The sequence below is a fragment of the Abramis brama genome (genome assembly GCF_963993115.1).
Source record: "Abramis brama genome assembly, chromosome: 5".
NCBI classification, from domain to species: Eukaryota; Metazoa; Chordata; class Actinopteri; order Cypriniformes; family Leuciscidae; genus Abramis; species Abramis brama.
In genome coordinates this window covers 7,802,588-7,824,628 of record NC_139967.1, presented here as the reverse complement: position 1 = coordinate 7,824,628, position 22,041 = coordinate 7,802,588, and the positions used below count along the sequence as shown (strand labels likewise).

Here is a 22,041-nt window from a genome sequence, read left to right as displayed (position 1 = left end):
GTAATATTCAGTTGGTAGTCATATACAATTTCACCACTAGATGGGAGAAAATCTTACACAGTGTAGCTTTAATCAAAATAACTTCCAGCAACATCTCTTCTCTTGTGACAACCTGTCACTCACATGAGATCACAGCAATAGCAAACCACAATGATCCAACCATCCTGTCTATTCCTGATGGATTGTTCGAGAAGCCGTTTCACTCTGATGTACATCATAATAGTGAAGAAAAGACTATCACGACTCCCATTTCATGCCAACTTTAAAATATTCTGTAATCTTAATAAACATGCAAGGAGAAGGGAACTTTCCGAGTGACAGGTCTTCAAATTATGTTGATATTGCAGAATTTAATGCACATTCTGCGTGACACATTGGTGTAAATTCTCTAACTTATGACATACTAAAGATGTTAAAGTATGAGTGCTATATAAAGTCTTTCTTTCTTTCCAGGGTAAACTGGTGAAGTACTTTAGTCGGCAGCTCTCTTGCAAGCGTAAAGTGTCCTTACAGGAGCGGAATGTGGACCTGGATGGATTCCCGCAGCTGGGACATTGGTTCCGCATTGTTAACATGAGGAAAGAGGTTATTGAGGTATGTACAATCCTGTTTGTTTTGTCCTCAACCAGTTAAGTGCAAACAGGGGTGGGTGATATGACCAAAATCTTATGATATGAGTCATTTTATTTCACTATAACGATATATATCATGATATAGTTATTTTTGCTTTAAATAAGGTTTTTATATCATAAAAAAATTTGATACCAATTTCACAACTCTTGTCACCAATTTCGATATCACAAAAACTAATACTAGCCAATGTAAAAAAAACAAAACAAACAAACAATAAACCTCTCGGTGACACTTTATTTTGATGGTCCCATTTAGACATTCTACTAACTGTAAGTAACATTGCACCTACATTTCTATAAACTCTCATCAGAGTATTAGTAAAGCATTAGTAGACTCTCTGCTTAATATCTGATAACACTTTATTTTGATGGTCCCTTAACAGACATTCTACATACTATAAGTAACTTTTTAACTACATGACATTTAAGTAGGTTTTATAAACATGCCTTAGAAAATAACATTACTGGTGTGCATCCTAAGACAAAACAATGGCACTGACATATTTTAAGATAAAAATAACTTTCAGTTAAAACAGCTCAAACATACATTTTAGTCTGGTACTAAGCTTAAGCCTGGTCTGTGAAACCAGCCAAGAATGTCTGAAGGGGACCATCAAAATAAAGTGTAACCAAACTCTTGTTGAAGCGTTCTGAAGACAAGTAAACAGCCAGTGAGAAAATAAGAACAAAGAAACTACAGTAGAATAAAGAAATAGATCTACCTGAAAAACTTCAAGCACTAGAAATATGAAATACTATAAATTGACAAAAGTGATTCAGTCAAGAGCAGTGACAGATTTTTTGGTTTGATTAACATTAATGACAGACGACAGCAGGTAAATTAGGCTGCTGTCACTTTAAAACCGGATGTACGGATCCAATATACTGTTGCACATGCGTTTTCTTTCTCAACTGTTTACGTTCATTTAAGACATAAATGACTGTGTTTACAAGGATACTTGCAAAGATAATTGCAGTTCAGAAACGGCTTTAGTGTATGCGTCTCTCTCAGACAGTGCTCAGAAACCATCTCTCAGATAGCCCGCATATAATGAAATTAGCTCTCTTTCACTATGTTTCAACGGTTTAAAATCACTTGTTTTTAAACTGCAATGCTTAAAAACGCATGCAAACGATAAGCTTTCATGACGGCGCAGCACAGCAACGCCACGTGAGCGTTACCGCGATAGAGACCATAGTCCAAAATATCTACTGGTTGACAAAATTCAACCGTTAAATCGTGTCTACCTGTACATTTCCCATCCCTAACCCTGTCCCACAGTTGATTTCCTTGTTCAACTCCATCATGCAGTCACCTGTCAAGAGAAGTTCAGACAAGGATTCAGTTCAGAGTTTGAAAATATCATGGATGGATCCGATTGTGACAAACAGTAATGCTATCTTTTAGGTCTTTAACTCTGCTCCTGGAGGGCCACTGTCATGCAGATTTTAGCTCAAACCAGCGCCAACTTTCCTGCCTTGAAGTTTCTTGTAATCCCGAAGACCTTGATTAGCTGGATCAGGCGTGTTTAATTAGGGTTGGAGCTAAACTCTGCAGGGCATTGTACTGCAGGGAGTTTGAGACCACTGTTTTAGTGTGTGCTACCAACCCTAAGGTTAGGGTTAGAGGTTAGAATTTGTTTAATTTGTTTTAGGCAATCAGCTCTGTGATTGACATGACATGACAACATCTTTAGAATCGGTCACAGGGCGTGTTTGGGCGACACAATGTCCTTCTGCGCTAGAAGAAAACATGTCACTAAATATTTTTATACTAAATAAGTTTTATACTGACAATTTCACTCCCCTTAATTGCTTTAATTACACTCCCCCAAAGAACCTTTCAGTGAACCGTTCTTAAAAGACCCATTTTTTTCTTAGTGTAAAGAACATTTGAATAATCTAAAGAAACGATTTCCACTGTAAAGAACCTTTTGTGCAATGGAAAGTTCCATGGATGTTAAAGGTTCTTCATGGAAACTTAACAGTGTTACATTATATAGTTTCATTCTCAGTGTTTGATTCCAAGCTGAAATTGATAATAGGAACTTCTCAGAAAAAGATCTTAATAAAATCTTAATAAAGCTAACAAATTACACACACAGAGTTTAGGCCTAGCTGTGAAATGTATTACAAGCTACTATGTCTATACAAAGGGGATTAAGAAAAATGCCAGAAAACTAATAGGAAATAAATAGAAAAATTAGATATTGTAATTAAAGTGAAATTCAGACATGTTTGAAGAGATTATGTATAATTAGATGTAAATGTGTCAGTTGGCCAGTGAGAGCATCTTTATGAAGGATCTTTGGGGGAAGTAGCTCATTCTGAGCCTCCCCATGCATTATATTTCGAAATATTTCCCATCTAATGGGAAGAAACATTGTATACAGAAGGTCTCTAACAGAAGATACTCTGAAGGCCTTGAGGTTTTTCTCCTGTGCCGCTGTCCTCAGTGCTGAAGTGTTGGCGCTGTCCAATGTGCTGAAGCCCCCTGCTGATGTGGAGAAGGAATTGCAACTATATAGAATGCAACAGTCGGTTATATATGAATTATATATTCATATTCATTTATCCTTTTCCAATATCATATTAATTTTTCTCCATAGGGGAATTGATTTTGAACAGTAACTTTTAAACATTTAAAGACCAACCTACTGTGAGCTACGAGTTGTTGTTTTTTCCACTGTTTTTTTTAAAGCCTTTAGCCCACATAATTTCAATTTATTTGTTTCTGTATATATAATCTACATCTTTAAATCAATAGTTTTATATTATATCATTCGAAGTGCTTCATGGGATTGTAGTTTTTTCCCTCATTAAAGCCGTTAAGTGCACAGTCTTGTACATTTGCAGTTTTGTCCGAATTCACATACTTTTAGATTCAAGTTAAAGTTTGTAATGCTTTGATTCAACTCATAGCTGGTTGGTTTGGTTTATGGCTTATAACTCTTAAACAAACTTGTTAAAGATCCCAATGGAAAAAGTGAATGGTGAAAAATACTTCCGGAACCAAGGCCATGAGAAGAGTACATTTGTATTAATTAAAAGCTAAACTGATGTCATATTTATTTTACACATCTCCCAAGAAAATAAATGTGTATTCAAGATGCTGAAGTTAAGTGTTTAAAGTCCGCGTGAACCGGAAGTTGCAAACGACTTTTCTCCAGTGTTGTGACGTATTTCCCAGTGAAAAGGAATATTGAACAGAGGGCAGGGTTTTACTCTAGCGCTCCTCCTCTCCATCTCTCGCTCATAACAGACTAACGGTTTGAGGGGAGTGGTTAAGCGTTTCCCAACCCAAGTCCTCAAACCTACGTCATCAGGGAAGGTCCTCCAATGCAGAGGGGAGGGGCATTTTCAGATTTTGATTAAAGATTACGAAGCCAAAATATTTTTTTGTGTGGATTGACTTGCATGGATGAATTGTTCACCACAAAACGATCAATTTAGGCAAACAAAGTAAATATGGTCAATTTTGATTTCATGTGGACTTTAATATTTGAATTTTAATGTATGTAAAGGTTTTAACCTGTAAGAAAAGCACTTAACATCAGGTTGCTCCAAGGTTATAAGTTTATTATAATTTACTGTTGATAACAGCATTAGTAATTGTATGTGTTGCCGACTTCTGCAATTTCTCTTTGATTTTCCCAAATAAATATATATATATATATATATATATATATATATATATATATATATATATATATATATATATTATATATATTTTTTTTTAACTATTACATATTTTCATGCTAAGGCTGAATTTATTTAATATAACAATACAGTAAAACATTAATATTGTGAAATATTATTACAATTTAAAATAATGGTTTCCCATTTTAATATGAAATGTAATGGGAAATCCCATTATTTTAAAATGTAATTTATTCCTGTGATCAAAGCTGAATTTTCAGCATCATTACTACAGTGTCACATGATCCTTCAGAAATCATTATAATATGCTGATTTGCTGCTCAAGAATGTTTTATTATCAATATTGGTAACAGTTATTCTGCTTAATATTTTTGTGGAAACCCTGATGCATTTTTTCAGGATACTTTGATGATTAGAAAGTTCAAAAGAACAGCATTTATTTAAAATAGAAAATTTAGGCAACAATGTTAGTCTTTACTGTCACTTTTGATCAATTTAATGCATCCACACTGAATAAAAATATTAATTTATACTTTATATGTTAATTTAGTATTAACTTTAAAAAAACGTACTGACCCTGAACTTTTGAATAGTAGTGTAGTATTTTACTATTTTTTCAACTGGAATATCTCAGACTCATCTCCATCACTGATCAGTTGTGTGTGCGTGTCTTTGTTGTAGGAGATCTCCCCAGGTGAGCTGACTCTCGAGGCTCTATTGGAGATGTCGGATGAGCAGGTGTGTGAGGCACTGCTGAAGTTTGGAGCGAGTGATGAAGAATGTGCTCGGCTCAATGCCTCGCTCACATGTCTACGATCAGCCCACAAATCAGGTGAGTTCACTGTTCTGAAAGCCTTCACACAGTCCTGAATTACTGACAGTGCTATTAGAAATGTAGTGGTGACGTGTTAATATAGCACAAATTCTATCTTATCTATCTATCTATCTATCTATCTATCTATCTATCTATCTATCTATCTATCTATCTATCTATCTATCTATCTATCTATCTAAAGTGTAAGCAGACGAATGATAGATAGATAGATAGATAGATAGATAGATCTATCGTTCGTCTGCTTACACTTTATGGCAAAAAGAACAGAAAAGTATTAAAGCACATTGCAGAGAATTACTGGAATAGATCATTAGAAGGGAGTATTAATAGTTTTGTTCACAGTTCTGGCGTGAGAGAAAAGCTCTACCAGAGAACATCCAGTAGAGGGCAACACAATGCTGAGTTTCATTATTGTGGACTGTGGTGTAAAAATATCTTCATGTAACTCAGTGTCATATAATGCATCTGATTTTACTTATGATGCGTTTAGTGATATAGAAGGTTGTTTTTGTGTGAAGTTTTTTATTTAGTATTTAAGTTTATTATATACAGGCGGGATGGACTGGGGAGGGAGCTTTGTGCTTGGGGTATTTTTAATATTTTTAAAAGAAGTCTCTTATGCTCATCTAGGCTGCATTTATTTGACCAAAATATAGTAAAAACAGTAATATTGTGAAATATTTTTACAATTCATTTGAATATATATTTTCAAATGTCATTTATTCCTATGATCAAAACTGAATTTTCAGCATCATTACTCCAGTATTCAGTGTCACATGATCCTTCAGAAATCATTCAAATATGCTGATTTGCTGCTCAAGAAACATTTCTTATTATTATCAACATTGAAAGCAGTTGTGCTGCTTAATATTTTTGTGGAAACCATGATATTTTTCAAGATTCTTCGATAAATCTGAAATAGATAGTAGTTGTAATTACAATTATATATGTGTTTACTTACACTTTTGATGAATTTAATGAATTCTTGCTGAATAAAACATTTAATTTATTTTAATATTGCTGATCCCAAACTTTTGAATGGTAGTTTATATATAACATAGGTGTATACATACAAATAAAATATTCCGCTGTAATAAAGTTAGTATGCACTCACCGGCCACTTTATTAGGTACACCTTGCTAACACTGGGTTTGACCCCCTTTTGCCTTCAGAACTGCCTTAATTCCTCATGGCATAGATTCAACATTGAGCTGGAAACATTCCTCAGAGATTATGGTTCATATTGTCATGATAGCATCACACAGTTGCTGCAGATTTATCAGCTGCACATCCATGATGCGAATCTCCCAGTTCACCACATCCCAGAGGTGCTGTACTGGATTGAGATCTGGTGACTGTGGAGGCCATTGAAGACACCAGTTTGAGATGATTTGAGCTTTGTGACACGGTGCATTATCCTGCTGGAAGTAGCCATCAGAAGATGGTTCACTGTGGTCATAAATGGATGGACTTGATCAGCAACAATACTCAGGTAGACTGTGGCGTTTAAATGATGCTCAGTTGGTACTAAGTGTGCTAAGAAAATATCCCCCACACCATCACACCACCAGCAGCCTGAACCGTTGATACAAGGCAGGATGGGTCCATGCTTTCATGTTGTTTACGCCCAATTCCGACCCTACTATCTGAATGTGACTCATCAGACCAGGCAACGTTTTTCCAGTCTTCTATTGTCCAGTTTCTGTGAGACCATATGAATTGTATAGCCTCAGTTTCTTGTTCTTAGCTGACAGGAATGGCACTGGTGTGTCTTCTGCTGATGTAGCCCGTCTGCTTCAAGGCTTTTCTGCAGACCTTGCTTGTAACGTGTGGTTGTTTGAGTTACTGTTGCCTTTCTATCAGCTGAACCAGTCTGGCCATTCTCCTCTGACCTCTGCCATCAACAAGGCATTTTCACTCACAGAACTGATGCTCACCGGTAATTTTCTCTTTTCCGGACCATGTAAACCTTAAAGATGTTTGTGCATGAAAATCTCAGTAGATCAGCCGTTTCTGAAATACTCAGACCATGCCACGTTCAAAGTCACTTAAATCACCTTTCTTCTCTATTCTGATGCTCAGTTTGAACTTTATCAGATCATCTTGACTGTTGTCTGATTAGATACTTTTGTATTAATAAGCAGTTGAACAGGTGTACCTAATAAAGTGGATGGTGAGTGTAGTTAAACTACTATAGTATAGTATTACTACTACTACTACTATTGATAAAAAATAATAATTGGAAACGATATGCACAGAAATGTTTTACAAATGTAATCATTTGTTACCCTATAGAAGCTTATGTTTTAAAAATCATTAGCCATAGTAACACAAAATATACATTTAATCAAATTTTCAGCAGTATATTTTATGTTTGAAACAAGAAAATAAAAGGTTTTTAAATAAAATGAGTCTTTTCATTGCAGTGAGCTTCAGGACTGTGTTTATACATGCTGTATGATACCTCAGAGCTTGTTCGTTGTGCGTGTGTTTCTACCACTGGAGGGCAGCATTGTATTACTATGCTCTCTAAATACAGCACAGTTTGATAATGGTGTTAGGTAACCTCACACTTTAAATGAACGGAAATATCCGAACGCAGTGTTTGTCCTCTGCCTCCACAGCTGGAGATGATTGTTCCTGCTCTCACCTGAAAAAGATTTGATTGAAGGAAGTGTTTCTGCTGCAGATGTTCTAATCTCAGTAAAGTTTAAGATGTCACCAGTGTGTGAAGTTAGACGAGCTTGATAACTGATGCTAAATCACTTGAAGGACCGGAGCCTATAAAACCACATCTTGCACATAATATACACATATGTGGTCAGAATTATTGGCACCCCTGGTAAATATGATCTAAGAAAGTTGTGAAAATAAATCTGCATTGTTTATCCTTTTGATCTTTAATTAAAAAATAATACAAAAATCTAACATTTCGTTGGAGTAAAATGAATGAATGTGGGGGAAGGAAATCAAATTATGAAATATTTTTTTTCCCCTCCAAAACTCTACAAGTTCTTATGAGTAAAATATCTCTGAAGTAGATTCCCCTTCATATTCATTATTATTATTATTATTATTATTATTTTTAGCACACCAGTGTGACTAGGAACATGATATTCTCCAGCCATGACTTATTGTTTTACTGGAGTGTGAATATGTGGAAACACAAAGGGCAAATTCCCTTAATTATCCATCACAATGAGTTAAACCAAAGAATATAGTTCTGATGTACAGCAAAATATTGTTGAGCTTCACAAAATAAAAAAGTGGCTGTAAGAAAATAGCTAAAGCATTGAAAATCCCCTTTTCCATCATCAGGGCAATAATTAAGAAGTTCCAATCAACTATAGATGTTACAAATCTGCTTAGAAAGTTTGAGTGGCCAAAGACTCCCCAAGGATCACAGATGGAGAATTGCAGAGATTAGTTAAGTCTCTGGGTCAGAAAACCTTAAATAAAAAATAAAAAATTAGCACCTAAATAACCACATGTTGTTTGGGAAGGTTTCAAGAAAAATCCTCTGTTCTCCTCCAAAAACAAACTCCAGCATTTGCAGTTGCCAGACACGACTGGAACTTCAAAAGAGACTGCATGTTCAGATTAAACTAAAAAAAAAGAGTTTTTTGGCAGCAAACCCACCAGATAGGTTTGGTGCAGATGGGGATAAAAATTACCCCATGTGTACGAATAAATACTGCAGGAACTTTTCTTGTTGTGGGCCTATTTTTCTGCCGGAGGTCCTGGACATCTTGTTCAGATACATGGCATCGTGGATTCTATCAAATACCAACAGATCAACCAAAATCAAAACAGATCACTTATGCTAGAAATCTTATAATGAGCCGTGGTTGGTTCTGCCATGTCCATTCCAGTCCCCTGACCTGAATCCTAGAAAACTGAAGAGTAGAGCTTATCAACATGAAATTAGGAAAATTAGGATCTGGAGAGATTCTGTATAGAGGAATGGTCTCTGATCTCCAAACTCATCAGGAATTATAGGACTCAAAAGCTGTTATCTTGGCAAAAGGAGGTTGTAAAAAGTATGAAATGAAAGGTTGCCATTAGTCTTGGCCAATGTATATTATTTCATAATGAGATTTTCCCCACATTTTCCATTGTTTTACCTGAATGAAACATTCGATTTTTATAAATGTTTTTAAAAAAATTCTCGAATGAATTTCACAGGCTTCTTTGTTCATATTTATCAAGGATCAAAGACAAAACGGGAAACTCCGGGAAACTTAAAACTGTCTGTGTTGACCAACAGAGGGCAGCAAAGCTTTTTCAGTCTGTTAGTATGTTGTGTAAATGTTAGAATAGAAACAAAGGAGAACTATTCTGGCATGTTCTTTTGCAGGTGAATTATATTACACATATTACTTTGCACAAGCCTCATAGTGCTTTAAAAAAAAAAAGTTACCTTATATTTGAGTGTTAGTTTACAGGCTATTCTCTATCTGTTCAAATTGTGCTGGTATCTTGATAAAAAAAAAGTGATAAAATGTCATGCAGTTTGTTGTAATTGAATCTCTTTACCAATTTCGTGGTACCCCCTCATTGGATATTTCTTTCCTCCATTGACTCTGTATTTGCTTTGAGTAGCATTAGTGCGGCCGCCCTGGAGTGCCTGGATTTTCTGAAACGTGGATTCCCGCTGTGATAGTGTTCAGACACAGCGCTAACCGCCGATTGCACTGTTGAAAGTGAGATCAGGCTGGATTGCTTTGTTTTAAAGACGGGCTTAGAAATGCTGGTAGCTTGTTGAGGACGCAGCACGGGTTCAGCAGAGGTGCCACACAAGGACGACGGGGGACTCCAGCTGTCGCGAGAGTGTGGTGTGTAATTTAGAAATCGCACCTCTCTTCATCTTGATTTATTTTTCTTTAGCACTCTCCATCTCCGTCTGCCACTATATACCCCCCTTGTTCTCATCTCTGCTGTGTCTTTATTCAGATTCTGATTCATTTAAATGAATAGGTCACCTAAAAATGAGAATTCTGTCATCATTTACTCACTCTCATGTCATTCCTAACCCACTTGGGACATTGTTTCTTCTGTGATCCAAGCTGCTCTTTTTATCCAATGAAAGTGAACGGTGATTAGGAATGTCGAGAAAGATTAACAGTGAATAAAGACTTGTACAGTATGTCGGTCTGTTCCTCACATAATGCTATTATGAGGATTTAGAAGACTTAAATATGATATAGTACATGAGTCATATGGGCTACTTTTAAGATGCTTTATGGAGCTTTGGTCACCATCCAGTCTCAGTTTATGAAAGAAAGCATGATGTTCGATTAAACCTTTTATTTTGTGTTCCATGTGATTTACCTCACACCTCACTGCTCTCCAGAGAAAAAAAAGTCATTTTGTCAAGCAGGGTTCTTGTAGGCAGAGCAAAGCAGCGCAAGGGAATCAGTCATCTATCTTTTGTTTTGGGATTTCTGTCTTATCTTTTAAAAGACATACACCATAGTGAAAGTGGAAAATCACATCTCAGCCATTTCCCAAGACCTTTAAATAGTATGTACCAGTTTCATGTTCAGCATGTCAGGATTCATACATCTACAGTTTATAAAGATCAGGTGTATAATACTGCTCATCTTGCTATTTAATTGACCTCCCGTTGTTGGACAAAACTCTCTTTCACTGGTCTTCATCGAATTCACTTGTATTTTTTACATTATACATTTTTTATCACTACAGAGCAGCTGTTTGACCAAATCACCATAATTGGCATGAAAACATTATGGTGTTCAATCAAACCAGGTTATTTCCAACATACAGTGCCTTCATTTCTCAGACAAATCCATATTGTACAAAATGAGTTTACTTTTATGTATTTGCTCCAGACGAGTATGGTGTGTTTTCAAAAGCACTGAATAAATGATTAGTGCAGTTATTAATCTATACCAAGAGTTAGAAAACCCTACTTTATTCACAGGTGCCTCTGACCTCGTAGAGATATTTATTCACTTTGAGCATCTCTTGGACATTTAAACATGATTTATTTTTATTTTATTTTATTTTTTGATGAAAAAGAGAGATTGCATACAACTGACAACCACACATATGATTTGAAGGCAGTGCTGGAGGCAACACTCAAGGTGATGATACACAGGGCAACTTTTTGAGCAATGTTGCTGGGCAATGTTGCCATCAACGGGCAATCAGATGAGACACAGGGCCCACGACCGATCTAAATTATCCAGATAGAAATGTATTGCCCATTTTCAATGGCAAAGTGCCCAAGCAACAATCGCTCGGCAAGATTGCCTAGCAACATTGCTCAAAAAGTTGCCCTGTGTATCATCACCTTCAGACACTTAAGAGTTAATTAACCAAAGTAAGAAAAGATAAATGCCTTAAAGAGTGTAATTCTGTTCAAATGTATTATCTTGAGTCAGTTAGCATGCTGGTAAGTCACATTCGGGATTCTAATTGTGTCCTTGTTTTACCCACAATTCTCCCCTGCAGGCTTCCTCATTGTAAACGCTTATCATCCATATTAGTGTGTAATTGGAATGTATGTTTTCAATTGCCAACAAAGGCAGTCATTCAAACAGCATTATAATCTGTTTTTCAGAAGTCATTTCCACATATATTCACCCAAAAGTGTCTGTTTTCGTAAAAGAAAAATGTACAAAAAAGAATTTATATAAACCATGATTTTTTTTACTTCTCATTATACCTGACTTTAAACAAATATTCAAGGTTCAATACAATTTAAGCTCTGTCAGCAGCATCTTTCCGCGATGTTTGCAATCATTTCAACTTGTCCCTCATGTCATAAAAACAAAAGAAAATGTGTGTCCAGGAATGTACTTAAAGTGGGATGTTCCAAATTACCAGAACATTTCCATTTAGAGTTTCAGTGTAACAGACAGTCTGTTAGACGTTTTGGTAACACTTTAGTTTAGGATCCAATTCTCACTATTAACTAGTTGCTTATTAGCATGCATAGGATATTGGCTGTTTATTAGTACTTATAAAGCATATTAATGCCTTATTCTGCATGACCATATTCTACATCCCTTAATCCTATGATACCTAAACTTAACAACTACCTTATTAACTATTAATAAGCGAGATTTATACTAACTATAAATTAGATTTGGGCCCTAAACTGAAGTGTGACTGAATTTTTGAAGTAGGAAAAGAAGCTGTCAATAGAGCTTACTTTATACCATTCAAAGTTTTTAATGTTTTTGAAAGAAGTGTCTTATATCCACAAAGACTGTATTTATTTGATCAAAGACACAGTAAAATATTCTGAAATATTATTACAATGTAAAATAGCTGTTTTCTATTTGAATATATTTTAAAATGTAATTTATTCCTGTGATGCAAATCTGAATTTTCAGCATTATTACTCCAGTCTTCAGTGTCACATGATCCTTCAGAAATCATTCTAATATGGTGATTTGCTGCATTTCTTATTATTATCAATGTTAAAACTGTTGCTTAATATTTTTGGGGAAACTGTGATGCATTTTTTTATCAGGATATTTTGAGTAGAACGTTCAAAAGAACAGCATTTACTTACATTTATTATCTTTTATAAGATTATAAATGTTTTACTGTCGCTTTTGATCAATTTAATGCATCCTTGCTGAATAAAATTGATAAAAAATTTTTTTCAATCTTACTAACCCCAAACCTTTGAATGATATTGTAAAGTGTAACACATAAAATGCCTTTTATATGCATGTAAAACAAAGAAGTTCATAGTAAAAGTACAGTTCCTCTTGGTTAAAAGCATGTTTGGTTGGAGAGACTTAGTCATTTAAAAATATTTCAAATGTCTTTTTGATTTGATACTTGTGTCTGTCAGGATTCTGTCGACTCTGGAGGGCTGAGAGCCTTTATAATTAGCCTTGTCTTGACACAAATATCACTGCTAAGTCATATACATAGTCATCGTGTAATGTAGTCAAAGTCATATTGCTTTATTATTAGAGCAGAACCTAATTAACGGTATTGGGAAATGATAATGTATGGGCAAACCGCGGGGGGACGAGTCGTCTTGACACCTCTCATGAGTCGTTTTGTGACATTAATGGCAGTATCTTCGACTTGTGATAATGGCATTGCTAATCGAGATGCTAATAGAAGCATCCATGTGTCCCTTTGTAGCAGTTGCATAAGGCACTGTTGCTAGGCAATGGTTGTGACTGCAAATGTATTGTTTCAGAAATGTTGACATGTTCTCATTAGGATTTACTGGATGGATTATTATTGATTGACTTTCCTTCTTTGTGTTCTGTAGTCTGGACATTATGTTATTAGTGGTGTTATAAGACTCATAGTTAGGGATTTGAACCAACCTTTAACCCTAAGTAAGCAATTTGGTCATGTAGCTCGTCACACACTGTTTGTGCTACAGACCTCAATGGAATTTCAACTGGAGCGGCTTGATTTCTTAGCACTTGATTTAGACCTGGTGGGTGATGAAACTTCCTATAGATTTGCATATCTTTGTAAATGACCATGCATAATACCCTAGCAACAGCATAGCAATACAGTATATTAACAACCACTCAAAACACATTAGCAACCTCATAGCAATATCTTGTCAAACTCCCAGAACACTCTAGCCTTGTTGTGGCATCAAGTTCTGCACATGAGAGGAGTTGATTTGTAGCTCAAAAATGCAATGAATTTAATCAGGAAGAACGTTTGTAACACTAACTGCGAGGCAATGCACGTCTTCAAGCGATATTAATTATGTAGGATTAAATCTTTAACAATTGTTGCTTGCTTTAATAAGACATTCATCATCTCAGGAGAACAAACACTGAGGAATTATTCAGGGGCGTCATGCAAGCCCAAATTCTGGGGGGGCACAATCTGAGACGTTGCAATTGTTTTCTGACGGGTGATATGGATCATGTTAGGAGGGGTTCAAAATTTTTAAATTCTGGCTGCTAAACATACCATTTCAATGCAGTTTGGGAGGGACAGAAATACCTTAACGGAGCTAGCAGCAACCCTCCTCTATCTGAGGACTAAGTTAAAGTATCTATTTTGTAAGTTTCTGTAAAAGACAGGTTGATGAAAGAACTGTAAGCTCAAATTCAAAAGCTTTTGAAGTCTACTTCATTAAAGCATGTTTACACACACACTTACTGTACACTTAGGCCTACTACACATGATTTTAAAAACAGTACCATTGCAGTTTTTATGTTATGATTTTAAATTGGTATGTGACCTAAGAACGATCTTACATTAAAGGTACATAAAGGTGCTGAGGTCTGACTTTGTGGTGCTCTGAAATTAAGTTATTTTAATGCCTTGATAACATTAGGTTGGATTTTGCAGTTAGCCTACAACAAATTTAACACCCTCGTTTCTATGAAACTGAAAACAATTGAACCAGCTGGAGACTTTGACACAAGACAACACAGAACAGATGTTTCAAAACTGATCACATAACGTTACTATGGCTTTGTATGGCAGTAACGTTAGCCATCTAGTTTACGGTTAGACTAGGCTAGCTATCGATAACGTTGACACAACTTAAGTTAATGCTCTGAATTCGCAGCTAATATCAAATCCATAACTTTTTGATCAAGTTAAAATTTCCAGGTCAACCACAAATAATCCCACTACCTTTTAATATCATCCGATAACTAATTCAATGCCGATTTGTTGCTTTGCCCACTTACCACTTCAAGACCATCTGTAAAACATTGCCAGCTCAACGTGCGAGACGAGTGAGTTGCTTGAACATACACAGCAAAGATTCAGCGCTCTAGATTTGATATACACAGACACCATATTAGGAAAAAGGGGCGGGCTGATGCTGACCGATTTATTACACATCCAGAAGAATACATTTGAGTCGTTGTAGGCTATGGTATATTATGGAGCATAATAGGAATAAAGTTGTGACAAAAAAATTATCAGGGAGGAAAAATCTGAGGGGGCACGTGCACTTTGAATGGGCGTGACGCCACTGGAATTATTGATAGCTCTTGCCACAATCGACTGCACAACAGACAGATTCATTCACACCTTTCTGTAGCAAGACAGAGGTGAATCTTGAGGTTGAAAATTGACGACAGACAAAACTACATGGGGTGGTGAGATGAGGATGTTTAGAAAAATACATATAACAGCTTTTTTTGAAGAACAAACAGGTTTTTTAAAAAAATCTTTGTACTCATTTCAGGGTGTTACTACCCTTAAGAAAAAAAAATATTGAAGTGTAGTTATTTTGGTCACTCTTTAGTTTAGGGTCCAATTCTCACTATTAACTACGGCTTTTGCCTCAATAGACTCCTAATTACGCTTATTAATAGTTAGTAAAGTAGTTGTTAAGTTTAGGTATTATATGATTAAGGGATGTAGAATAAGGCATTATTATGTGCTTTATAAATACTAATAAACAGCCAATATCCTAGTAATATGCATGCTAATAAGCAACTAGTGAGAACTGGACCCTAAACTAAAGTGTTACCCTTCTTTTAAACTAAAAATGAGAAAGTATACTTTCAGTCTACTTTTTAAGTACTTCTCAGAAATATATTTTTTGTGTACGATTTAGAAATATATTTCAAATTGCACTTAAGTATACTTGACTTATACTGACAGAAAAGTCTAAATATATTTGGCCTATAGTTGTACTCAATCTTTTAATTTGTCACTGACCCCAAACATATACACAAAGCAAAACATAAAGTAGAAAGGATATCTGGTTAGTGCTTTTGAAACATGGTGTACAAGTGATGACCCTGGTGTAGTTTGTTTAAAAAGCATGGACACAGTTATTTTTCTGGCTGACCATATTACATATGATTTTGTTGGAGTTTCCCTTTCAGACGCAAAATGAATGGGAGGAGAGTATTTTTAATGAATCATGCAAGGTGATTTACTAAGGTTTCCAGTAGTCAATTATCTGGTATTTGCGCCATTATTTCATATGCTTTTGTAGGAGTTTCCCTTTCAGACGCACAATTATTGGAGGAGAGTATTTAAATGAATCACGCAAGATGATTTACTAAGGTTTGCAGTTGTCAATTTACTGGTATTTGCGCCATTATTTACCACCCCAAAAAGGCAAGTCTTAACACATTTTGCGCCTGACATGGCACTGAATTTGCGCATTGTAAGTAGATAGTAGATCGCTTTTTCTTTTAGATTGCGGCTGCACGCTAATTTGCCCTGTTTAGTAAATCTGGCTAGCCTGGGTTTCCCCACACTGCCTTGAGCGCAGCACGATTTTATTCACGCTGCTAGGCAGCCTGGACACCATGGACCAGATTTTCCCCTCAAAAAAGGAACCAATCACAGAACGGGGAGGGAGCAGCAAGACGATGACGACGTCTATGCGACACACCGAAGCAGTTTGTTTATATCTATGGATCCAACATGGCATCAGACGCGAAGTTACCTTTCGATGCAGTCTTAGATAGTGTTCTAAGTAGTTTAGTCGCTGAACGCCATCGTGTACACAAATCTCTGACCCATCGTATTCTTCCTCGTCGAATTTCTGTCGCTCTACATACGTCATCTGGTATAATTGAAACGATTGGCTATGAGCTACGTACAGGCGCATTTGATAGACATTCGTAGCACCCAATAAACCTGCAATAAACTGCTCTGGGCATTCGTAAACCACGCCTCAAATACGAGAAAATGAACATGTGGTTCCCAGACCACGTCTCAATGACACGAGGTCTGACGTTAGCCAGGCTAAAATCTGGCCCAATGTCTTCAACTTCTTTCTAAGTCCATATATTGTCATTTCTGGTCAATGTCACACTTTTAAAATGAACTACACATTTAGGGTAAGTGTTTAGGATTTTTGTTTGTTTGTCACTCCTTAGAAATCGCCTGAAAGAAGGAGAAGGATGTTGTTTAATGATCCTTCGAGGCTATGCTAAGTATTAGTACTTGTCAGCTGAGTAGCTGGTCATTGATTTCTCAATCGCGCGCGCAACTAGACATGGCAAACGTCACACAGCGGGTCAAGTGGTGTCCATGCCTGAAACTTTGAAACTTCGAGTAGCTTGTTTGTCATCTCCTTGCTGTAATTAAAAATGCTCATTTGAGCATCTTCCAGGCCATGGGGTGGACTGTGAGAAGTGTCCTTCAGCTGTGCCCACTGGACCCCTCCTTAGGAGTAGCAAACACTTATCTCCCATCATGCTCAAAGAGTGGGAGTGTGTCCCCTAGAGCGAGCGTGTCTTGTAGGGGGGTTGGGGGGTTGTTAAGAGCCCTTGGATTCATTTGTGCACAGTGAACTGTGACCGCTGAGCCGCGGCCCAGGTAGAAACCACAAGAGGGAAGCTCCTGTAATGATGTTTGTGTGTGGAGTTGGTGGATTGTGGGTTCAAAGCAATTACTGATTAACAATCTTTGACGAAAACTGACCATTTTTGACATTTCTCTTTTTTTTTTTTTTTTTTAGAAAGTTTTATTTGTAAACCATAACTTTGTGAAGATATAGTTTTGCATTGTATTTTGCAATGTGACCTAAAGATTACTACATTTACCCTGACATCTGTGATGCCCATGTGAGCGGCATGCATTCAAATCCGGCTTGTGATATTACATGACCGTGTCCTATATTAATAAAATGTAGGCAAAAAAAATCACACTTAAAGAAAAATGTAATATTTGAAATCAGAGTTACAAATTTTAACTAAATAAAATTGAAGCCTAAAGGTGTAGTCATATCATGTGTCTGTTGTTCAGGGAATTTTCATGGATAAAATGGTCATTTTTATAGGAAACCATACGACCTGGAATTTCATGTGAGAATGAAAGATTTCTCACATAGATTTTGCAATTCTAAATTACATATATTTCAGAAAAATAATGTATAATAAGAATCTGGTAACACTTTACTTAATGCCTTTATGTATAATGCATTATAAAGGTATTCATAATGTACGTTATAATGCATTATATATTTTCATAAAAAATTGTAACCAAAATTTGACTGATTAAGGATTATAGAATGTTTTAAGTCTTTTTTAATTGATTATTTAAAATATAATTATACTTTCTTAAGGTGTGTTATATAATTTATCAAAACTGTGATTACAATTATTCATGAGACCATCCAATGCATTTTAAGGTGCATCACATACCATAATTAATGCATTAAAATACTTTTATAATACATAAAGTCTTTAAGTAAAGTGTTACCGAATTTCTTTCTTTCTACTATTTGACTTTAATTACAGATTAGACTTTTGTGAATATTTTGAATGAAAGACTCATTTTGCTCATATTTACCAAGGGTGCCAGTATTTGTGGAGCCCAATAAAATCGCAGCAAAGTTAACATGCATTTTGGGAACACATCATTTAATAAGGTGCAGAATTAAAGCAATATACTTGAATGAAAAATTTAACCACTTTTACAATTAACCTGTTAGGCGAGTTTGAAAAAGAGTTGATGTTCTGGAGCACATTTCCTCGTATGGGTTACCATCCATCTTCCTGTCGTTCAGCTATTCTAAATAAAGGCACCATCAATCAAATCACAGCAAGCCTTGCTGCTCTCCCAGAGTTGGAAACATTTTCCTCAGCTCACCTCCTGAAAATACATATGCTCAGAAAATGGGTTAGCCCGAAAAGACATCTTTAGACATCTTTAATGTTTTCTGTTTGTTCGCTGTAATGCAGAGTTTAACGTCAATGCACTGACATTTACGTCAACACCAAATTATTTTTGAGGGAAGGAAAGAGGGAAAGAGAAAGCTAGAGAGATTGTGAAAAACAGGACATGATGGATGATGGTCATCCTCTGGGACAAAAGGTGGATCACTAATAGATAAAGTTCACTGTGAGCTTTGTGTTTGTGTCATCTTTTGTTCTTCTACATTATTGGTGTTGGTGATTCTATTATGAATGGGATTTGCTCTAAGATTCAAAGAGGGTTAAATTTAAGATTAATTTGCTCTTAGCATAATAATTAATGATAGTCCAAAGACAAATATACCTGAATCTAATAAATGATAAATGATACTCTCAGATGGGATCATTTCTTAATTGCTTTAGTATTGTTTTTAGATAAGGGCCATAGAGAAATCAAATGAATATGCATTGAATTGCATTTAAATATTTATTAATGAATTTGCATTGTTTTTGTTTTTCAAGAACAACTTGAGGAGGACCAGTTACACAGTAATGGAGGTGAGGCACCGTCAGTTTCTCTTTCTCAAACGTGTCTTTTGTCATAGTAGTGTTTGCGTATCAGTCAACTTCAGTACTCATTACATTCAGACATTTCAGAATCACTTTGCTCTCAATCACACGTATCCTTTCATCTTTCTGTCTGTTTGTCATGATAGATGCAGTCTGAGTCTCTTCACTGTTGACATCCTTCATCTGGCACTTGGTATCAAACTCATCTTCTCTTCTCTTCTCTTCTCTTCTCTTCTCTTCTCTTCTCTTCTCTTCTCTTCTCTTCTCTTCTCTTCTCTTCTCTTCTCTTCTCTTCTCTTCTCTTCTCTTCTCTTCTCTTCTCTTTGTTGAATCTTGCCTCACATACAGTATTATCTCTTCTCTTCTCTTCTCTTCTCTTCTCTTCTCTTCTCTTCTCTTCTCTTCTCTTCTCTTCTCTTCTCTTCTCTTCTCTTGTTGAATCTTGCCTCACATACAGTATTATCTCTTCTCTTCTCTTCTCTTCTCTTCTCTTCTCTTCTCTTCTCTTCTCTTCTCTTCTCTTCTCTTCTCTTCTGTCATCTCATGCTGTATCATCTCATCTCTTTCTGTTTGACTGATAAAGGATTACATTATCTGTTTTAAGTCTTTTTAAAAATTGATTAATTTTCAAATTATAAGTTATTTTGGTAAATACTGTATATATATATTCTTATCAAGTACAAACTGATTCATTTTCAAATTAAAACAGATTCACACCAGTAAAACAGATTTTTTTGATCAAGTTCAGTTTATTGGTTGAAACTGATTAATTTTAAAATTAATTATTTTAGTAAATATAATGTAAAATAAATATTCATTGTTTTTATCAAGTTTATTTGTTCAAAATAATGTTTTAAATTGTCAAATTATATTAGTAAATATGATGTAAAAATAAATATTCACTTTACAGATTTTTTTTTTTCAATTTAGTTGACTCAAATTTATTCAAATTTATTTGTTCAAATTGATTCATTTTCAAATTATTTTAGTAAATATTATGTAAAGTAAATATTCATTTTACATATTTGTTTTTATTAAGTCAAATTTATTTGTTCAAAATGATTCATTTTCAAATGAATTCATATTATTTTCATAAATATGTTAATAAATTGTAAATAAATAAATATTTATTTTACAGATTTGTTAAATTAAGTTTAATTTATGTTCAAATTGATTCATTTTTTTATTAAATATTATGTAAAATAAATTTTCATTTGTGTTGATTCACTTTGTTCTCTAAGATATCGGCTTTAGGCATAGAAAAAACAACAACCGCTATACGTGTCTAATTTTGTCTCATCTCATCTTCATTTTTTCTTCTCTTGTCATCTCATGTAACCTCATTTAACCTCGTCCCTTCTCTTCTTCTTATTTCATCACCTGTTTACTTCTCATCTCTTCTTTTCTTATTACTTCTCATCTTATCTCATTTCTTCTTCTCCAGTGTTTCTTCTCTAACTTACCTGTACCTCTTTATTCTGGCCAGTACAAACCTCCACCTCTCACACTGTGTGTCCACAGGATCCAAGCAGGACTGGTCCATTCAGTGGCCCACGTCTGAGTCGGGTAAAGAGAACACCCCAGTGGGGCCGTCGGACCCCAGTCAGTGGGTCCGTCTCCAGCTCTCCCAGAGCCCCAAATTGCACTCGCGCTATAGCCAGCACTTGTGCCAGAGCCCCCAGGCCCTGGCGCCCCCCTTTTACTCCCCTCACCTGCATTCAGACCGGCTGACCGTAGACCCTCACTCCGGCCTCTTTCCCTCGCCTCTGGATACGGGACATCACTCTCTCCCTCCTTCCCCCAGACAGAGGCACTTTGCCCACACCCCTCCGCGGACTCCCTTAGTAGTGAACACCATGACCCCTCCAGGGACGCCGCAGGTCAGGCGCAGGAATAAACTGAAGGCCCCCGGAACCCCACCGCCCGCCAGCCGGAAGCTCATCCACCTTCTGCCGGGGTTCACGGCTCTGCACCGCAGCAAATCCCACGAGTTCCAGCTGGGGAACAGAATAGATGACGCACAGACACCCAAGTGAGTCATAGTGCATTTTAAATGTTGATTTGACACATGTTTGTCTCTAGCTCAGCAAAATCATACGTAGACAGCATTTTAAGGCATCGTAAACATGTTTTTGATGCAAAAGCCAAAAGTAAGGAAGCAAAATTAGGCTTCCCTTCTAAAATGCATCGCTCAATACCCTCACAGTTACAATCCCAGAATGCACTGATTAATTAATTAATCAGCATATATATATATATATATATATATATATATATATATACACACACACACATATATATATATTTATTTCATTTAATAATTTTTTTTTTAATATATGCAATTCCTCCATTTTGAATAAAAGTCAAGCTTAGTGCAATGCATTCTGGGATTGTTATTATATATATATATATATATATATATACAACCCTTAAAATATACTTGCATTTCTTTCATATTGGAAACTATTCATGAAACACTAATAAATCAGCAGATCTGTGTAATTCAAACCAGGGTTAACTAAAATTAAAACTAATACCATATATATATATATTTTTTTGTTAAACTTAGTTTAGTACTTTAAGATAGACTAAAAGAAAATAAGAAATTATATCTACGAAACTAGCTGAAATAAATTAACTTAAAAGTAAGAGAGTAGAGTATCATGTAATTAGGAAAATGTTAGTGGCAAACTTTTTGGAATAATCTGCAAGCAGCAGTCTCTAGACTCTCAAAGACGCTGTTTTTTTGTGC

General features: G+C 35.7%; 1 protein-coding gene across 5 annotated transcripts in view; it reads left to right on the top strand.

Moving 5' to 3' along the window:
* The window catches only part of ksr2 (kinase suppressor of ras 2), a 109,929-nt gene that overhangs the window by 10,529 nt on the left and 77,359 nt on the right, over positions 1-22,041 (top strand). For all 5 annotated transcript variants that reach the window (XM_084113755.1, XM_084113758.1, XM_084113757.1 and 2 more), the window contains exons 2-5: positions 454-594; positions 4,974-5,124; positions 19,242-19,277; positions 20,811-21,321. In XM_084113755.1, the coding sequence (XP_083969881.1) occupies positions 454-594; positions 4,974-5,124; positions 19,242-19,277; positions 20,811-21,321 (839 nt within the window). The remainder of the gene's footprint in view (positions 1-453; positions 595-4,973; positions 5,125-19,241; positions 19,278-20,810; positions 21,322-22,041) is intronic.